Source organism: Nestor notabilis, unplaced genomic scaffold, assembly GCF_000696875.1.
Source record: "Nestor notabilis isolate BGI_N333 unplaced genomic scaffold, ASM69687v1 scaffold10087, whole genome shotgun sequence".
NCBI classification, from domain to species: Eukaryota; Metazoa; Chordata; class Aves; order Psittaciformes; family Psittacidae; genus Nestor; species Nestor notabilis.
In genome coordinates, this window is record NW_009936908.1 from 1 (window position 1) to 20,384 (window position 20,384).

General features: G+C 43.5%; 1 protein-coding gene across 1 annotated transcript; it reads left to right on the forward strand.

Moving 5' to 3' along the window:
* Positions 1-1,870: 1,870 nt before the first annotated feature.
* On the forward strand, positions 1,871-20,137 carry VWC2L (von Willebrand factor C domain containing protein 2-like; the record flags this gene model as incomplete). Its single annotated transcript, XM_010018577.1, has 2 exons — positions 1,871-2,281; positions 20,008-20,137. Coding segments are annotated over exons 1-2 (541 nt in total), but the record flags the coding sequence as incomplete, so codon positions are not given.
* Positions 20,138-20,384: the final 247 nt, after the last annotated feature.

Consider the following 20,384-nt stretch of genomic DNA (forward strand, 5'->3'; position numbering starts at 1 on the left):
TATATATATATATATATATATATGGTATATATACGATTTGCAGAGCTTCCTGATCAAACTTCAACAAATTCTGTAGATTGTTTCACGTTTTCCCGGACATGAATTACTTCATTTGCTTTTGCTTTTTTTTTTTTTTCCCCTCTAAATGCCCTCAGTCTGCAATGTTGCAGCCTACCTGTAGCATTTAGGTGGGTGAGATTCTCAGCTCTGGAGATACGTTAAGCAGCAGCATCTGCATGAACCACTTGATTTCCAAACATGTTACAATAGATGTTGCTGATAGTAGTAACAGGGTGCATAGTCCTTGTGATGGAAACATAGCTAGGACTTCAATTAAGAAGATATCTTTTGAATTTGATAAAGCTTGTGTAATATCCGGTGTCTCCCTCTGTTGTGGCTTTGGAAAAACTGCTTTGTCAACAGGATCCCTTTGCTGCTTCTTTGGGACTAAACCTTCCTCCTCCTGCTCCTGCTTTTTTGCTTCAATTAAGGGAGAATTAATTGCTGAACATCTGCAGTCCACCAAAAATCCCAATACATAAAAAGACCTCACAGAAGGGTGGAGGGGGAGTATGTGTTTGCCTGCATGTGTGTAGGTTAATGCATGTTTGTATATATCATGTATAGCTGTGTGTGCACGCTGCGGGAACGAAGGAAGAAGAGGAATGCCACACTTCCAACCAGTCCGTTTTTGGTCTGTGCCAGTAGCTACCCCCAGCGTTCCTCAATTCACGTAGTGCCAGTATTTCATCTCATGTGAAAGTTTCCTGTAATACTTTGCCCAGCTCTCTTAGGAGAGGTCAGAAACCATTTTGCTGCTGAGGCATCCCTGGCTCTTGGTGTGCAGGCAGGACAGTGCATTGGTGGCAGTGAGGTGGCACCATGGGAAGCCTGTAACAGTGCACAGACACACGTGCTGAGCCTTTGCCTGGAGATGAGTCTCCCTTGGGGGCAGTGCAGAGTTCCTCTACCACTCTGGGTCACTCCTCGGCTCAACTGCATCAGCAGAGCTCTCCAAGGGTCAGACCATGCTGCATCGCTCCCAAAGTTTTAGCAAGGCTCCAGCTTAATCAGGCAAACACGTTTCAGCGGCTCCATGCGTTGCACTTAACATCTTGCACTCTGCATTTCTCTCTGGGAATTACTGGGAATGTCATGCTGAATAATGGAGAAGGTGAATTGCATCTTTACTTCTGTCAGGATTGTACGTACCTGCTGCAGGCTGGGCTGTGTTGGTAGCCCAGGTAGTCCCTTTTCCTCTTCAGAAATGCTGTATATAAAATTCCATGCTGTTCCATCTCTCGTCGGCCAAGTATAACCCAGCACCATCTTTTGTATTGGAGGCAGATCTACCTATAGATTATGCTTACCTCATTTTCCACGCAGGTTTCCCACCTCAGTTTAATGAAGTGGGCTGTGCACCGTACATAGCGCAGGGGAACAGTAGCCACAGCGTGCTTAAACTTGGGTTGAAATCAGAGCTGCCCATCCCCACAGAATTTCAGGCAGCTAGTTTAGTTTCTGGTGCATCAGAAAATTGAACTGCACAAATGAGGAAAATAAAAATGAGGTGATTCTGTGAGATTTTGTGGGCACATACTTAAAGGCATGTGTGCCTAATTTATGTATTTCATATGCTTTATTCTCTTTAGCAACAATTGAGAAGAGGCTTGATTTGAATGAAACAGTGATGGTTATCTGTGCAGTTTGAAAGCACTGATGTATTTTTGGGTGCTGGTTGAAACTATGGCCTTTGTAAGTCATTATTCCTTAGAATTTTGAGGGTTTTCTTGCTTAAAAATATTTTTTTTCAGACCACAACACTGGTCTCCCTATGGAAGCAGCTGTTTCCATCTGGCATTGAGATCCCATGGAGAAGCTGAGGAGGGGGATGGCTCTTCATATCCATGATGCCTGGATGCTTCTTTTTGTAATCCCTGCTTTGGTCACTCCAGCTGCCATCAATCATGAAGACTACCCTGCTGATGAAGGGGACCAGACCTCCAGCAATGACAATCTGATCTTTGATGACTACCGAGGGAAGGGCTGTGTGGATGACAGTGGCTTTGTGTACAAACTGGGAGAACGTTTTTTCCCGGGACATTCCAACTGTCCCTGTGTCTGTACTGAGGATGGACCTGTTTGTGATCAACCAGAATGCCCTAAAATCCACCCAAAGTGTACAAAAGTGGAACACAACGGATGCTGTCCAGAATGCAAAGAAGTGAGAAACTTTTGTGAATATCATGGGAAAAATTACAAAATCTTGGAGGAATTTAAGGTATGAATCTCTTTCTTCAGTGTTTACTATTAGTTTGCTCTAGGAATTGTATTTCTGTTGGAGATTTTCAAAGGCACTCTCTTTGCTTACAGCTATTAATTGATGCTAAAGCTGAAGTCCTTTTTAGCTGTTATGCAGGTCTGGCTAATGTAAAAGCTCCCCCCTTATGTGCACTTACTGAGGGATAATGGTCAGTCAGAAGCCCCCATGTGAAATGCCAGCCCTCTGAATTTGCTACTCTGGACAATCTATCTGTTTCTTTGCTCATAGTATGAATCAAGTTGGACTACCAATGAGGTCGATAAAAGAGATGGTAAACCAGTACTGAGTGCTTTCTAAGAACCTCTTTTCCAGTTTGGATAGCAAAATCTGATGGCATGGTACTGAGAGTTGTTACTTGTAACTGTATGAGAATGCAAGTAAGTAGATCTCAAGCTATACTTAGTATTGTCAGTTCAACTGTGATAAATCTGTCCTGAATAGCAGAAGATGAATTCCTAGGCAGATGACCATCTCAAGTAATGAGAAGTAAGGGGTTTAATTGTAATGGTTGAGTTCCTATCAGGAAAGTTGTAAAGAAATCCTTCTGGAATATATCTTCAAAATAAGACCAGATTTTCAAAAACCCATTACCCTTTACACAACCTGCATCTCTCATTCTAATGAGTTTGATTACATGTTTTCAATTCTCTTAAGGAAAATAGCATTTCACAATGAAGAACGGGGTCTTTAAAGGCAATAGGTATACACAAGTTTGTTCTCCCAGGTCACGTGGCTTTAAGATTTGTGCCTCCGTAATTAATAAGAGCCTGTAACTTTTCATGGTTGTATGGCTGATCTCATTATACACTTGCCAGTTTATTCTCTTTTCTGACAATGAAAGTACTTCCACAGAGGTTTGTGTACTTCAAAAGCTTTTGGTGACATAGATCTCGATTTCCTTTTTCCCAGATACTGTAATTTTCAGTGAAGGTAGTATTTAGTTCCTTCCTTCTATCATGTATGGTTTATGTTCATCTTTTTCTGTCCATCTTTAACTGCAATTGCTCAGTTTTGGCAATGGGCAAGACAGTTCAGTGTCATAGACGCAAGCCAAAACAAGTATATGAGGAACATCTCCTTGAGAGCCATCCTGATGAACCTGTTCTCTGCATTGCTGAGGAATGTGAAGATGCTCATCCTGTGAAGTGCTTAAATAACAGCTTCTTCTTGCCTTAGCAAGGCCTATCCCAGCTTCATCCCACAGTCGTGCTTCAGTGATCCCACTTTGACTGCTGAGTTGTCTGGTGGTAAAGTGTCCCACCTAGGTGCAATTCTGATACATGGTCAGGTTCTTAAATGAGAGTTATGAGGACTCTTTCTGGAGAGATTTTAGAAAGGAGAAATGTATAACGACCCTTTCCAGAGAGATTCCAGTGGGAAAATAATGGATCTATCGTTTTTATGTGAATGATGTACAAAAGTAGTGATCACTTTTCCTGACAGAAATAATTGCACTTTGATAATGGATTGAAGGATAGAGAAACAGAAATTAGGGGAGAAAGGCTATTAGAGAGAGTTAGAGCAATCTGGTTCATCATTTGCCGTGTTCAAAACCTGGGGGTTGAAAAGTGGAATTCCAGTATCCTCTGAGAAACACAAAGTAGATGGTGGCACACCATTCACACACAGAGTAACCTTCAGTCCAGTACTAGTGTGAGATCCTTCAGTCTTAATTTAGTTGGCAGTCAAGCTTTTGACCTGGAAATGCGTTTTGCTGAGAGCTCAGTACCCTGTGGAGTAGGGCAGAAATGGTTTGGGTTTTGTTGTTTGGTTGTTGTGTTTTGGGGTTTTTTTATCTATATGTTTGCATAGAATAAAGAGTGAAATTATTTTTTGCTTCTAAGTGGAGGGAGAGATTCAGGCAACGGAGGATTAATGTGCAGTTTCAGGGATGTTTGAGGGGAAAAAAGGGAGCCACTGTGAACTATATAAATCCTATAGGAAAGATGGAACTTCTAGGTTAAGAAACTGCTGCTATGAAGGTGAAATCTTTACCTCTTTGAAGCATCCAAGCATTTGACTGTTTACTTCGCAGAACAAAGATTTTCATGTGCTCTCTCCACAGATGAAATTCTGAGGAGTTCATAGTTTTTACAGGCTTCGAGCTCTGCTCTTCCCTCATCCTATTGAATTTATAAGGTCTGCAAAGTTTCTCAAGTCCATTCCACACACACTGAAGTTGAAGAGGGGCTTGCTCCAGTCATTCTAACTCAAACCCAGACTGTTTTCAGTTAGAAGGGAGGCACTGTTTTATGTGGGCTGATAATGCTTTCACCCACTTGATTTACTTTTTCTAATATGTAGGTTCCAAATCATCATCCATAGAAGTGCTTGTCACTGCTTAGTTACAGCTGAAATTAGCCTCCACTTAAAAACCTTTTGCAAGTGTGTTTCTGTGTGTGTGCCAGGACTTATTCAGCCTGGAGAAGAGAAGGCTCTGGGGAGACCTTAAAGCAGCTTCCAGTGCATAAAGGGGCTAATAAGAAATCTGGAGAGGGGCTTTTGACAGGAGCATGTAGTGCGAGGGCAAGGCTCTGGCTTTAATGAGCCAGAGGGGAGATTGAGATGAGCTCTGTGAGGCAGAAGCTCTTCCCTGTGAGGGTGCTGAGGCGCTGGCACAGGGTGCCCAGAGAAGCTGTGGCTGCCCCATCCCTGGCAGTGTTCAAGGCCAGGTTGGACACAGGGGCTTGGAGCACCCTGCTCTAGTGGAAGGTGCCCCTGCCTGTGGCAGGGCCTTGTAACTGGATGAGCTTTAAAGTCCCTTCCAAACCAAACCAGTCCATGAGTCTGTGACTGGCTCATCTTGTAGAAATTTCAACTGTCTGATCTTTCACAAATTAGGATTTATTTATTTATTTATTTATTTATTTCTAGGAAATGTTCTTCTGTAGGATATAAAAATCTGTGAGAGGTTTACATTTAGGAGAATATTCATGTCTAGTTTCTAGATTTCTGCTTAGGAGAAATCCAAATGCGATTTAATGTGTCGTTTTTTCCTTAACACTGACAGTAACTGTGACTATCTCAGGGTACAGTAGTAGTTGTAAAGGCCCATTTCTTGAATATTCAGCTTTCTTCTAGTGAATTGGTCTTGTACCTTAGATTTTTTTTGCATCATAAAAATCATAAGTGCAAAAAACATAACAACAAGCCATCTAATTTAGACAGCTGTCCAAATGTTTATGCTTGTGCCCCTAAATCCTTATCATGTACAAATGAAATGCTGAAATGAAGTTCACTTGTAAATCTAAACCAATTAGTGTGAATTTAAATCTGACTCAAGTGTGTCTAGTATGTAGACCAGTGTTCAGGTTTTCTATTACTGTGGAGCAGTATGCAGGGTAAAGGAGAGGTCTGGTGGCTTTTACTGGCATCCATCTATCTCTTTCCTATCTCATTTTCCACTTCTTTCCTTGTCAGCCTCAAATCTGGTCTCTTGCATCTCCTCTGGTCCCTCTCAGAGGCAAGCACCGGGTGACACGTGGCTGCAGGGAGGGTGTGGAGGATGCTGCAAGTCTCCGGCAGTCTCTCTGTTTTCTCCAGGGAGATCTGGCCGGGAGTCTCAGGGTCACTTAGCAGCTTGCTTTTTCTCCCACACATCAGCTGTGTTTTGGTTTCAGTCCTGGCAGTTAAGATCTGAGTCCCAAGTGCTCCACACTTACCTGTACTAGCAGAGATCTTTCAGGAAGGTTGTTAACCCTCCCCTTTCTTCCCAGAGAGAGAAAACAAGCAAATACCAACTCAAGGGCAGTCTCAGGTATTGTAAGGCCACATGGTTGTGTTTTAAATGAATGTTGCCAGGCAGCAGCTTATATAAACTTAAGGAGACAGTGTACCACCAGCGTGATGGATGTTCATTGGCAGCTTATGGAGGAGAAGTGCAAATGTCAGTGAGGCAACAGTTTTCCTAAGTGCTGATTAGTTTTCACCCTCCTGCATAACTTGCTGGCAGAAAAGCACACATCTACCCACGTTAGAGAAATGCAGTTTACAGTGTGGTTTAGGTGTATTTGTAGCCACAGTTAGAAGCCGTTTGAAGAGGAGTCTTGAGTGACGTGGTCTAATGTGAGGTGTCCCTGCCCATGGCAGGGGGTTTGAAACTCGATGATCTTAAGGTCCTTTCCAACCCTAACTATTCTATGATTCTAAGATTAGGCTGTTAGTTGGAAGAGTCCATAATCACTTCTGAACTTCCCAGATCTCTCACCACCCAATACGGGCATATCCAGAGTAATTTTCTATGGACCTGTGTGAATTTGTAGCAAAATACCCTACTAGGAAGTTAATGATGAGTTCACAAGAGATTGTCAAGCTAACATCTTGAAAAGGTCTCTTCATTTGAGGCCCTACAGGCAGGAACTGCTCCCTGTCCCTTCAGGAGAGCAAGTCCCGGTGACATGGGGTTTGGTAGCATGATGCCATCCTTCTTGAAGTCAATGGCAGAAATTTTCTAGGCATTAAAATACCTCCCTGTGCCTGGCAGGACATTGGGTGTGTTATCCTTCGGGTGGTAACACAAGAGGTTTTGGCATCACAACTTGGCCTTCCTGGTAATATTCAGGAGAGAAGAGAGCTTCAACCTGTAGTTGTAAACTTGAGCTTGGAAACAGCTCTGAACATTAAAGACATTTTTTGGGTGCTCTTCAGTGGCCACCTTGCTTTCTGCCAAGCACAGAGCTGCAATTTCTTCCAGCCATTGGCTCTGCCAGTGCCTAACCCCTGCTGCTGCCTTTCATCAGTCTTCCCTTCCCAATGACTTCTGCACTTCCTTTTCCTCTCCCCTTCTACCTTCACTGCTCCCAAACCCATATTCACTCAAAAAGTCCCTAAATGGTGCCCAAATGTTTGTCCCTTGCATAAAGTAGAAGTGTAGAGGGTGGGAGAACAAATCTTGCTCCTGGGAAGGCCTCTCCTCTGTGAAAAACAATCCCAAACAAAACAGGAAAGAAGGAATTTTAGCTTCATTCTAGGGCAGAATCTCCAGCGACTTGAAAAGATCCAGGATTTCACTGCTGGAGTTATACTTTATATTTCTTTCCCATGTTTCCTGCCAGTATATCTTAAGTTCATTGCTTTGTTTTGTCCACAAATCATCTGTAATCCTTCAGCTAGGGCTTCTGTATCTAGCTGACTTTATGTCTTCTTGAGCAGCACTTTGCACAGTAGGGATCACAGCTCTAGCAGGGATCTTGGGGTCTAATCAGAATCCAAAATAAATAGCATTATCATATACTAATTCTCAGCTCATTATAGAAACTGTTACTTCAGAACAGTGGCACCTCCTTCTCCTTTGTTAATGCTCTTTAAAAATGTTTTATTAATGCAATTATCTCAATATAACTTAACAAAGTAAGACCTCTCATCAAAAGGCATTAGCACACGGAGGAGTGTATACAGCTGCTATCTCAGCATCTCTCAGTCCCTGAAATGCAGTGTGTCCATTCTGCCGCTGGAGAAAAGGAGGCAATGAAATCAAAAAGTGATTCCCCACCCAGAGAACCATGCCAGAAATAGAAATTAAGTGGTGCAAACTACAGCCTGGCTCTGACCACTTGTTACCCAGCTTGGGAGTGCAGCCTTATCAAATATGAATTAAACACTTGGGACATTCTCGGAGCATTGCTGATGGGATGATGCTGCTAGGGGGAAAACGAGTTTGTTGCAGCCCTGGGTTGAAAGGGAAGGTGATTGGGAGAAGTGTGCAACCATCTGTTGGCTGGGGTGGTGCAGTGGCTGCTCTGAGAGCCCTTCAGCCCTGTCCAGCTGTCCAGCTGCAGGTTTGGACTGTGGATGCTGTAGTTTGCATCAGCATGAGAGAACAGAGATAGGGCACCTTAAATCTGAGAAGCTTCATTAGGCTACTAGAGAAACAAAAATGGGGAGAAAAGGAAGGTTCTTCACTGAGTTTTCTCCTCTATTATAGCAGGGTTGACTTTGCTGAATCTTGCAAAGTGCTCAAATCATGGGAAAGTTCATCACTGCAAGAACTAGCATTATTAAAACCTTTTGGTAGTACACTAAACCAGTCATCCATATCACTAGTAGTTTTTAGATAGAGCTTCACTCAAGCAACAGATTACTATCCCAAGCCAGCATGGGTATTTTAATACAGGCATTTTTCTCTCCAAGATATGTGCAGCAGATTTTTTTTCTACTATGACTCAAACTAATGGGGCTTCTTTTTTTCTTCTTCTTCTCCTTGTGTGTACTGCAATTTCACGTACGGCTAGAAAATCATAATACAAAAGAAATTTCAATAACGTGCCTGTGCTTTAATAAAAGGAGCCATGAACAATGCCAGCTCTGAAGATAGTGCACAGTCATTGAAATCAGACAGGGGAAACAGAACATCAGTCAGATGGAAAAGTATGATTTATTATCTCCCTCCTGGCAAAATTACAGTGACAATGTCTATGCAAAGGAATCTGAAATTACTGACTTACTGTATTTCTGTCATAATTTGTACCAAGAAAACATACTAAAATAGATATGCATGTCACATATTGATCTATAGTGATACCTGTTTCTTAAATTATGTTAAGTACTTAGCTACTGACTCTTTAACATATATATTACATTATGCACAGGTATATTATTACGATAAGGGAAAGAAGATGGGCTGTATTCAGAATTTTGCTACCAGGATTCCATGCTGTTTTTTTCCCCAGATCACAGTAATGCACAGAAGCCCCAAAAGCTCAGAGCTCAGTGGTGCCAGCTGTGCTACACACACACTGTCTCAGAGCTTCCCATTGAAATAGATGAGACCCAAAACTTGTGCATCAGCATGATTCAAAATCACCAGGAACTCAGCACAAGCTCCCATGTTTTAATTACAGTGCACTGGTGCAGGAGAGCAGTGCAGAATTTGGCCTGCATGTGCAAGCCCAAGGGGTTGGCATTTTTCCAGTAAATATGACACAGGAATTAACCTGTGCCCAACATTTGTTTCTCCAAAGCTGTGACTGGCTTCAGGAAATAGCTCATCAGCTCTGCTTGCTTCCAGAACTGGGGGCTGTCCACGGAGCTGCTGAAAGAGAGGAGATACCTCTGCACAGCTGAGAAGAAGCTCTGTGAAGAAAATAGGATGTGTAGGACATGTAACTGTTACCAGCTCCTTCCAGGAGTGGTAAAATCGAGTCTGAGGCTTTATTATTGTGCCAGACAATGCTCAGTGGGACCAAGGGGAGAAGCGGTCATCCCTTGGCTCTCCCAACCTATGTCCATGTCTGTCACTCAAGGTGTTTCTGTAGGGCTAGTGGGTTTGAGGTCCACAATCAGCTTGTGATTGTGAAAAATTTCAGCCACTGAAATGCTGACAGGTCATTGGCGAGAAGTTTGTTAGAAACCCATTTCTTACCAGAGCACGGGGAAGTGCAGGTGTGTGCTTGTTGCTGCTGGAGTGTGCTTTATGCAGAATTGCATTCATTAAAAATAATGCTCAGTTAGCTAATTATCCTAGTTACTGGTTTTGAGAATATAATTAGATAAGCCATGTAGTGACAATGCTCAGTCTAGCTGCAAAATAAAAATACAGGTAGCATGAGGCTTCCTTACTCTTCATTCTGTGTTGCAGTTCAGAGGTAGTTCTTTGGGAATTATAATAAAATGGGTAAGCTTGGAGGAGCGTTAGGGCTTGAAGCAGCTCCTCAAAGCAGGGAATCTTGCAGTCTGTTAACTGGTCGTCCCAGGCAGGAAAACTTTACGAGGGTACTCCCTGTGTTAGCAGACTCCAGTGTATTCTCTCATCACACGTAACCTCTTCAAACCTGTTTTCATTTCACATCCTTCCCAGGTTGTGCTCATAACCAAATGTGGTAACGTCCCCTGAGGGACAGAAACCTCCTGGACAACGCTGGCTTCCCTTCTGAGGGTTTAAGCAATGGGAACTGGATACAAGGGACAGGCATGGTGCCATCTGTTAAAGAGCTGCTTTATTCTGTGGGGCAGGTTCTCCACTGCTATGAACTGCTGCAGCCTCGTGGATCACAAGTGGCCCATGAGGATATTACACTGGTGTGAAGTTTGGTACCACTTAGATGCTCCTTTATGTAGTTTCCATAATGCTGACCTGTGATAAGAATTTGCCCAGGGGAGCTCCCATGAAGCCTAATCTGCCTTGCCAGCTGCCAGAAAATAAAGACTTAGGCTGCGCTTTCAAAAAAGTACAGATAATAGAGAATGAGAGAGAAAAAGCAACCAGGAACAAGTCAGAGTTCGATGTGATGTGTTTGCCCCTCTCCCAGCTCTCAACATGTACTGAAAACAGGACTGGTGTGGAAGCCCAGGAGCAAAGGAAACCAGAAGCACTCCTCACCCAGTCAGATACGTGATGTTGACCCACTGGTACAACCACACATCATTCCTAGGCAGGACAGTGCTTTGAAGCAGGGCCTGAAGACAGCAAAGGAAAAGGGGGTGTATGTGTAGATGCTCAGCACCCCTGAGCTCCTTTATGCTCAGCAATGTAAAGGAAAAAAGCAAGTCAGCTCCTAAATACTCGTCAGACATAGACTCGGGTTCAGCCAACATGTCTTTCTTAGGGAGGAGATAAAGGTGAGGCAACAACAGAGCATGTTAATGGAGATCAGCAATGAGATCTTGTCTCCAGCTCCCATGCTGGAGGAAATCCTGAGCTCAGCAGAGGTGAGCAAGAGCAAAGCATCCAGGAAGGAGCTGCTCCTTTGGGGGGAAGGAGGGAGCATATTGGTGTGCCAGTAGGACGCAGGAGCTCCCACTGCAGTACCAGGGGCATGGGACTGGCTTCCCTTAGGGCACTAAAGGTGCAGAACTGTGTGAAGCGCTGAGGCAGAGTGCGATACAGCGCTGAAACCTACAGTGTGGTGCATGCAGCAAGAGGAGCTCACGCCTGCTTTTGACTGCCACTACCAGGGGGGGTCACCCATGCACCAGGGTGATCATTCCCAGCTGCCTGAGCTGTGTAGGGACACGGAGCTTGTCTTCAGACAAAGCAGGCTGACTCTAAAGATTGCCTTCAGTTCGGCCCAGCAACCATCAGCCGAAGCTGCCAGCTGGGCTCACTTTCTCTATTGATACTAAAAGGAGCTTAACAAATGTGAAGCACACACAAACATTTTGTCTGTGTCCAAACAGGGCTGTTCATTGCTGCACATTGGAGCCACAGTCCCATCTGTCACATCCCTACCCTTTCAAAAGGAGTTCTGTTCCCTGTGCACTGGGCATGTCTGAACTAGAAAACTATCTGAAATAGAGTCATAAAAATTATCACCAAAGTAATAGAGAACTCCAGTCCCCTCAGCCCCAGGGTAGGTGAGGTGCAACTATTGTAAGGAGTGAGACATATATCAAAACAAAGAGAGTGTTCTGATGAAAGAAGTGCAATGTCATGTTGTTAGAGAGAGCTCCACTGCTGCTCTCAGGAGAGAAGAGCAACCACGAGACTGCAGATACACAGCTCCTGTGGAAAAAGGGCCAGGGCTCGGCTCAAGGTTCTCTCTCTCTCTCATCAGCTAATGGAAGAGTCACTCTCCAGATCCAGAAATGGTTCCAGAAGCCTTTTAAACCCATCAAGTTGTGTGGCACGTAGCAGCAAATACACGAGTACAAAGCTCTTACTGCCATCACAGTCCTGAATCATCAGATGTGGGCCCAGAATACCCATGGTGAGGCACATCTGTGCTTCTCTCCCTCATCTGGCTTACTGATCTGTAGTAGCTCCCCAGGAGTTTCTACAAAAGGGTGGCAGGAATCATTTTGTTTCCAGGTATGGACAGGCATGGTCTGGAGCTGAGGGGAGGAGAGGGATACATGACTGCGGGAGATTACAGCATCTTTATACCTTTCCATCTGCAGAATCCAAGCCTGGTCACCAGCCTGCTGGAAAGACTCTGGTACCTGTGAAAAGACAAGCAGCAGTTAGGGGTAACTAAAATCAAGCTTTGGTTGGAGAGCTGCAGCATCTGTGGGCTAAGAAAATAGGGAAGTCTTCAGCCTCCCTGTGGTGGGGCTGCTTTGAGTATAGGAGGGAGTCACCATTTATAGAAAAGGCTTTCAGTAATGTATTTGTGTCTCTCTCATCCTTTCCATCAAGTGAGAGATTTGTCATTTCATTTCGGTCTTACATAAGCAATGTTTGTGTGCATGTTGGGAGCTCCCTTAGAAATGGGATCTCAGCATCCACTTGGAAGCCAGGTTCTTGTTTCAGCTGATCTGCAGGATGGTGCAAGCATTTTTCAGTTTTGGGTATGGCACAGTTCATTTGTATTGCTAGTGCTCCATGTAAGTAGGATACAGCTCCAGTTTTTCACTGCAAATAAATTATCTAATGACTTGGTAGTTTTTTCCTGTTGCAAAATCATTTGCAACCTGGTGGCGTTCCCAGTGACTGCACTTGTCTATAATCACTCACCAGATCATTTATTTGGGCAACTTTCCACCTATGGAAAACCCAAGTCATTACAGTTCCTGTAGCATAATTGATGCTGTGTCTCCACTAGCTGGATGGATGACTTGTGTTTTAAGTAAATGACAAAAATGAGTGAAATTTTTGCCCTGTGCAAGTTCTTGTATTGGCACACATACGAACATACAAAAACCAGAGCCATTTACCAAGCTTTTAACACAATGTAGATGGTTATTTATGCACTGTTAATAGCAAAGTGAGCAGCCCAGAAGAGAAATGAGCTGATGTCAGTCTCCTCATGAGGTGGGACTCACTAGCTAACCCGCTCTCCGCAGTTTGGCACCTGCAGAATTTCTCAGTTGAAAGCTTTCCCTGAACTTCCCTGCAATCTCTTGCTAATCTGGCTGAGATCACAGGCAATTTCAGTAACAATGAAAATGATTCTAATTTTGACTCCAGGAATATCTTTGATGAATGCTATCCTGGTTTCTTTTTTATTCATCTCCTTTGGTTTATGACTTCCACCTCAGCCATAATGTGGAAACCGTTTTTGCCTCCCATTTTATTCATCAGGTCCTTTTTAGCTTTCTTCCCTCTTTTGCTTCCTGCCAATAAATTCACCACCTGAAACTTTAGCTACAAAAATCATTTCCATCAGAATTGCCATTGTCCTTAGTGTCATTAAAAGTTACAGCTACTCTTAAGATGTAAGTGCCCAATTTGACAGACTTCACTTTACATGGCTTTGCTTTTCCCAATGTTTTCTCTGTATAGAGCAGGATGCTCCCAGTTGAGCCTCTCTGAGAGGGGAGGCTGACTGTGATTATCCGTATGAGTGCTGGCACGCAGTCTCTTGAAAACTAAGAGATGGAGAGACTGTCACCAGTGATGGTGTTTAGCTTTCCTTCCCTTGGAGTCCAGCGCTGGCAGGGGATGGGACACATCCAGTCCGCCCTGGGGACACGTAGGAAGAACATGCATGTGGATACAGCTGGTGAATCTGAATCTAAGGCAAGTGTGTGCAGAAGTACCAGGTTAGATCCATTGCATTCAAAACCACCTTGACATCAGTAGAGATGGAGATGATGGCATCTCATTTAAAGGAGATGGGAGCTAACATGCTGATGGAAGGTTTGCAGTGATATCAAGAGCCCTGGTGTCTGCTCTGCATTTGCTTTGGTATGATGGCTCCTTGAGTTTCCATGGGGCTCAGAAAGCATACCCACAGGCTTAATGTACTGGTTATACATCACTTCAAATTCCAGTCAACCAGGCAGATTTCTCCGGTTGATCTGCCCACATTGTAAATACCTGTTTTGACTGTGAAAAACATCACAGGCCCCAATAGCAGGTCTGTTCAATTCAGCAGAAATACTTAGATTGTCTTCTACTGTGTCTATTGTAACATGATTAGATGGTTGTAAGCACTTACAATGAAGCTTTACTATTCCCTTCCACAGAAGAAATGTCAAGTATTAGTGATACAATATTTGTAAAGTGTGTATTGCTCTGTAGTTGTTTGCTAGTAGCTGTGTATAATTGATAAAGGGCTATTGTGCGGTAGTCGAACAGCATGAGGACATGGTCCTTAAGTGACCACTTCATAGGACCTTGTCAATGGGATAAGGTCTTTGAGTGTGGGATTTTGGGGCATTCTTATACAAACACCCTCTTCAGGCTTAACTGGAGAGTATAGAAAGGAGAGGGAAGAGAGCAGCCCAATAAATTCTGCTAACTGGATCTCAGAATATATGACTACAGGGCTGTTGAGCAGCCTGGATGCTAGCTCCAGCAAAGATGTAAACATTCTTCCATGAGGCTGACAACTCAGGTACGAAGAAAGTACCACACAATTCAGTCTCCTCTTGAAAGGTGAGTAGAGGTCCCAAGTCTCAGGAAGTGGCTGTGCTAAACATGCCTGGAGGAAACTGGGAGCTGGCATCTAAATACATAGTGGGAAGTCTGAAGGAGTTACAGGTCTGTGTGTATAGTCTGGTTTAACTACACAAGATCCAGCAGCTCTTGAAATATTTAGGTGCGAAGTAGCACTTTGCTCTCAGAAGGCTGTTTGGAAAGTAGGCACCATTTTCCCAGCTCCTGGAGCAGTATGAGCCTCAAACCCCAAGTCCGAGAGAAGCCAACTGGATTAATCACAGCTGATCGCAGGAGACTGCAGCCTTAAAACTTGGTCTGAGATCTCTTCTGAGCTGGGTGACACCCCACATATGGGAATGAAATGAGTGAGCTTGGAAACAGCAGTTAGCCTTGTGAATGTGACAGCAGAGTGAAAACTGAAGAAAATTGCTTCTGATTGACAGAACAAACAGGTAAAGAAAAAGTATCAGTCACATGTCATCTTCAGAGCTTTTTGTTTGTCTTAGGTAAATCACTCCCTTTCCACCTCTCTAGAGATGTTTGTGTAGAAGCAGCTAAGAGTGACAAGTAGACATGTAGGCAGAGAAATCCTTATCGGAGGCAGGCAGGAGGAGAGCTGCAGTATAATGTGGTCTTTTTATATATAAATATATATATATATGCTTCCTCCATTCACTCAAGGAGAATACTTACTACTCAGTAATAAGCTTTTGCAAGGCAATCTACATGTTATAGAAGTCTGGCACATGTTTGGGGCAACCGACTGGTGACATAGGGTACTGTAGTTATGGAAGCTAAGGGTCAAGTTTAGTGTTAGGGACAAGAGGATTTCTGTGACAAATGAGGTGGCTCAGATGCAGTAAGCTTCTTGCAAGATCTTGCCTAAAAACTTGAAGTTATGTGTATCAGTTATTTGTATGATTGTACTAGCTGCCTTGGTCTAAAGAAGTGCTTGATTCAGATCTCTTCAGCTGTAGAAAAGCATGAAAGTACATTTTGAATCTGAGTTTTCAATTCAATTTTCCAGTTTCTTTTCTCCACCTCTCCGTGGTAGAACGAAAGAATGAGGTTTTTAGGCTATTTTCCTGAAGAATTGTTTGATCATAGGATTCCTCTATCTGTCCAGCAGTCCATCTTGGGTGACTTGAGGTTCTGCTGAAGCCATCAAGTGTAGACCTCTCAGAGCTATGGTATTTCTGTGGTTCTGTGAAACCTAGTAGCTGACTGAAGGAGGACCCACCTAGTGCCCAACACCATAAGAGAGGGATTCCCTTGTCACTGTGAAGAGTAGCTGGATGATATTAGCAATCATAATTCCTACATGTGCTGGCATTTGCTTCAGAAAGAGGGTAAGAAGGGGGGGGAGCTTGTGTGGGAGCGAAGGTGGAGATTAGGAGATACGGTACCCACATCTTGTCTGGCTTCCTCATTTCCCCTGTTCAGGGTGTATCTTGTTTTTCATTCTGTTTCCTTTGCTGCCTTTTTTGTTTGTTTGTTTGTTTATATCATCCGTCAGGTTTATCATTATGTGTTCATGCACATAAAATCTTTATTAGCCATGCGTATTCTCTATTCTCTGTTTTAATTTTCCTTCCTTCTTTCTTCGTTAACAAACTCTGCTGATTGCAGATGTTTCCCATTTGACAGCATCTGAGACTAAGGTTTTCCATCCATGCAACCAATTGAGTCCTGACTCCTTCCTCTGGCCACCCCCCTGTGCAGGATGGGGCCATTCCCTGGTAGAAGCAGGGAATGAACCTGAACTCCCAGCCAAACCTGGGGTCACAGTCCTCCTTGAGATCAATAGTACAGAAGAGAAATAGAAGCTGGGCTGTGATGTTAGGTGTGGCTATAAACAGAGGTGTTCAGGGTCCACATCCTTGTGCTTATTTTGGTCTCTTTGAAGCAGCTGACCAAAGGAGAGGTGAATCAGCGTCAGTGGTGAGACTGAGAAGGTCCTTTTTGCTCTGTGTCTCATTTCGTCTGCCCTCAAAAGCCTTTGAATGGTGGTTAGATGTTGGCCACATCTGCTTCCCACCAACTTAACCACAATAGGCCCCTACACTGAAAACAACATCAAAGAATGTATTTCCTCACTAGTTCTGAGAGTTAGTGCTCTCATTCCTGTTGTAAGTAAAAATTGGGTAAAAGAATTTCAGGTGCTTTGCACCAGTTTTCCCAAGTCAAAATGCTGTACTCATACATTGTACAAAAGGGCCTGGTTTGCTCCTCAGGTTTTAATGATAGGTCTATTTCTTAAAATATACCTTGAACAGTAAGAGACCATGCAATTGTGTGGATATGTATCCATGTTATGGCTGGGCACTGTGAACATCCTTTCCTTAGGATAATGGTGAGAGGAATGTCTCTGCACCAACATCTCTTGAAATCCTTCCTAACAAATTCTTCCCGAGAGAGTCTTCTCAGAGATTACTCTGCCTTGGACAGGTGGAGTGAATAAATCATCTTATGGTCCAAGCCTTTTATGATCTTTTAATCTTAACACTTCTTCCAGAATATCAGTTTAAGAGACACCAGTAAAGCGTTGGCACTGTCTGTGTGGGAATGGCATAGCCTCTGTGTCCTCTCTCCTTCACACTGCAGAAACCCTCCGTGTTTTTTCAACCTGGGTTTTCAGTGGGGATGAGAGTTTCTTCTCAGGAACTGGTGTCACCTGGGGTTTGAACTTCAGTGGCTACAAAAGTGTAAACCACCCCTCTTCCATGGGGGATAAGTGTTTAAATAAGGAATCAGGAAACAAAACTTCAGGACACCTTTCACTGGTTCCAAACCGATTCCTTTGCTGCTCGGTCTACCTACTGCTTACATAAATAAATAGAGGACTTTTTTGGCCAGTGTCCCATAAGTGTTCCACAAGAAGGGTAGCTACAGGGAAATTAATAGCTGACCCCACGGTAAGAAGATGCTCAATCAGTGTGCTCGGGGTAAAGTCCTTTTGAAAAGGGCAGGGGTTTGCACATCTGAGACATTCATAAACTAAGTGGTCAGGAATGCTGGAGTTGCCCATGGAGGTGAGGGCTAGGTAAGAGCCCTCTTACCTAAAGTAAAGGACACTGGATGGCAAGTGAACAGAATGGTCAGATAGAGGAAGATACTGGAGGCAAGACCAAGTAGCTTGACCTTGGTAAGGTAGGGAAGAGGAAGTGGCTGAGAGGAGTCTTTTGTTCTGCCAAAGCAGACTTTTTGTGTGCTGCTTATTGCTTGTACCACCGAGCTATGCTTTCCTTCTTCAGTTGTGTGCAGTTCTTCCGTCTTGAAAAGCTGCTTTCAGTGTCAAGCAACATCATGGTCTATTACAGCGTCATTTTCAGGTTACACCAACAACGCAAAAACAAAAGATGTGAATGTCATGTCTCATTTACTCAGTTGTAGAGTCGTTCAGGGGCATCTTCTACTTGTGCTGATCATCTTTAAGCCATAGATGGGCTCTAGTCCTGGAAATGCATCATGTATTTCTTAGCATTGCAGCCACTGTAGTAGTGAAGATGGGGACATGTCCTGAAGGATACATCAGTGAAAGCCTGCACAAATCACAAGATCTAGTTCTACAGCTCCATATAATTAGCGATTAAAATGAGTAAAAACAAAGCAGCAATTTTCTTATTGATCCCTCAGCAAATAGTTCTATTTTCTTCTGTATTACTTCTTCTTATTAAATAGCCTTGAATAAGAAATGTCAGTCAAGTGAATTTAGATTCCTGGTGCTTCAGACAGAAATCAAAGCAGGATTGAATGAGGAAAGATAATTAGAGAGAGGAATTCCACCTCCACAGACTTCTTCCCTTGCTTGAGGAGTGCTGATTTTATCTAAATTGCCAAAGCTGTGAGCAAATGAGGGGTGATGGGAATTATAGACTGCAGACACTGAGACAAAGCAAGAGGAGCTTCAATTAGTGCATTTTAAGGTAGAAATGAATTTCCTGGGAATAAATTATTTGACTCAAGACATATGGAGCTTCTTAGAGGTGAACTGAAAAGCTTTTTACCTGCCAGAACCAGGGTTCACATGTTGTATGTGTCTCGTAGAAATGAGTGACCCATCACTGGGGTATGAAACACATGGGGGTGAACCCTCCTTTCCTTTGCATCTCTTTATTTTAATATATATGGAGGAATTCTCATTTCTGCAGATTCCCATCAATGCAACAGAAAACAGATTATTTTTTCCAATACCCGCATTTTCTTTATCACTAACATTAAGTGTCAGTGATCGATCTACCATTGCTGAGGAACTGGGAATTGCATATTGAATGTACAGGTACTGAAAGGAAGTGATTTTCCTTTCAGATTCTCCTCTTATTCTCCTTTCTCAGCTCTGTTGTCATCCTTTCATCACACTTGCACACACGTAGGACACTGTGAACCTTAACAAACTGACCTTTCAATTTTTCAACAGATTTCCGTAACTTTTCAAAGGGTGAGAGTGTGACAACTCTATTATTCAGAGGTGGATAGAGATTCCTGTTTGAATTGGTGGAGCTGAAACAGAACCATTTAGCTGTATGTTTTAATCCAGAACTCCCTGACTTCAGCAGAATTATTCAAGCTCTTAATTATTTGCATATTCTGTGTGAGGCAGTTGCTCACAAACCCTGTTGAAACAGGCACGACTGGGGCCAGGACCAGATTTAATGGTTATGTTATGGGAGTGCTTACAGACCCCTGATACAGGTACTGCACAAACACAGAATAAAATGATTTTTCCCCTCCAAGAACAACACTATTATCCTCTGCTCTAAAGAGTGGGAGCGTAAGCACATTGAGAGGCTGGGGAACGGACAGGCCACCCCAGCAGCACCGTTCCAACAAGCTTGGGGTTTGCTGTCAGTGGTGGTCTACATGGGATATGAGTATGAGTATGCCCCATCCCTGGAAGTGTTTAAGGGTTGGATGGGGCTGGAGCAACCTTGTCTAATGGAAGGTGTCCCTGCCTGGAACTGAATGATCTTAAGGTCCTTTCCAACCCGAAGCGTTCTATGATTCTATGATGTGGAAAATTGCCCTGTCCTCCCTTCCTGGGATGAACCACCACTCATGATCTTCCAAAAATCCTGCTGTGCTCCCAGCCAAATGTGTAAGATAACAACAGATGAGTTAGAGCAGAGGTACAACCTAGTGGTTTCAGCTCAGTCTTTTTGACAAAGGAACCTAAGGTCTCATGAAAGCTAAAACATCCCACACCTGCTCTGGGAAAACATGTATCTTGCTCGCTGGTTTCTCTGGTGTTCCAGTTGCCTATTTCAGATGTTGCTATTTTGTCCTATAGGTTAATTTGTATTACCCATGATAAATGAATGCAGTCAAGAGGTATTGAACGCTAATGTGTTTATCTTATGGCAAGATAGAAATGTTGCAAACTTGTGAGCTACAGGAGGAAATAGGCTAATTTTAGATTTGTTCCTAGCCCTCGCCATGCGAATGGTGTCGCTGCGAGCCCAGCAATGAAGTTCACTGTGTTGTAGCAGACTGCGCAGTTCCCGAGTGTGTCAACCCAGTCTATGAACCAGAACAGTGTTGTCCTGTCTGCAAAAATGGTAAGAAAGTACTGTGTTTGGCTTTAACAAACAGACATAAAGGAAACAGTTTATTGCAATGTTACTGATGCATCGCCAGGAGATTGGCTTCCATCGACACAGGGTGGCGGTGGGGTTGTTATTTCCCCTTGTGCCTGGGCTTCATGTATAAGGTGGCAACTGTGCAAATTAAGGCTGCTTTTCCGGCCTGTGTCTTCTCATTGAAGCTGATGGTATTGCTGACTTGAGTAAGGCTTTACAGGATTGA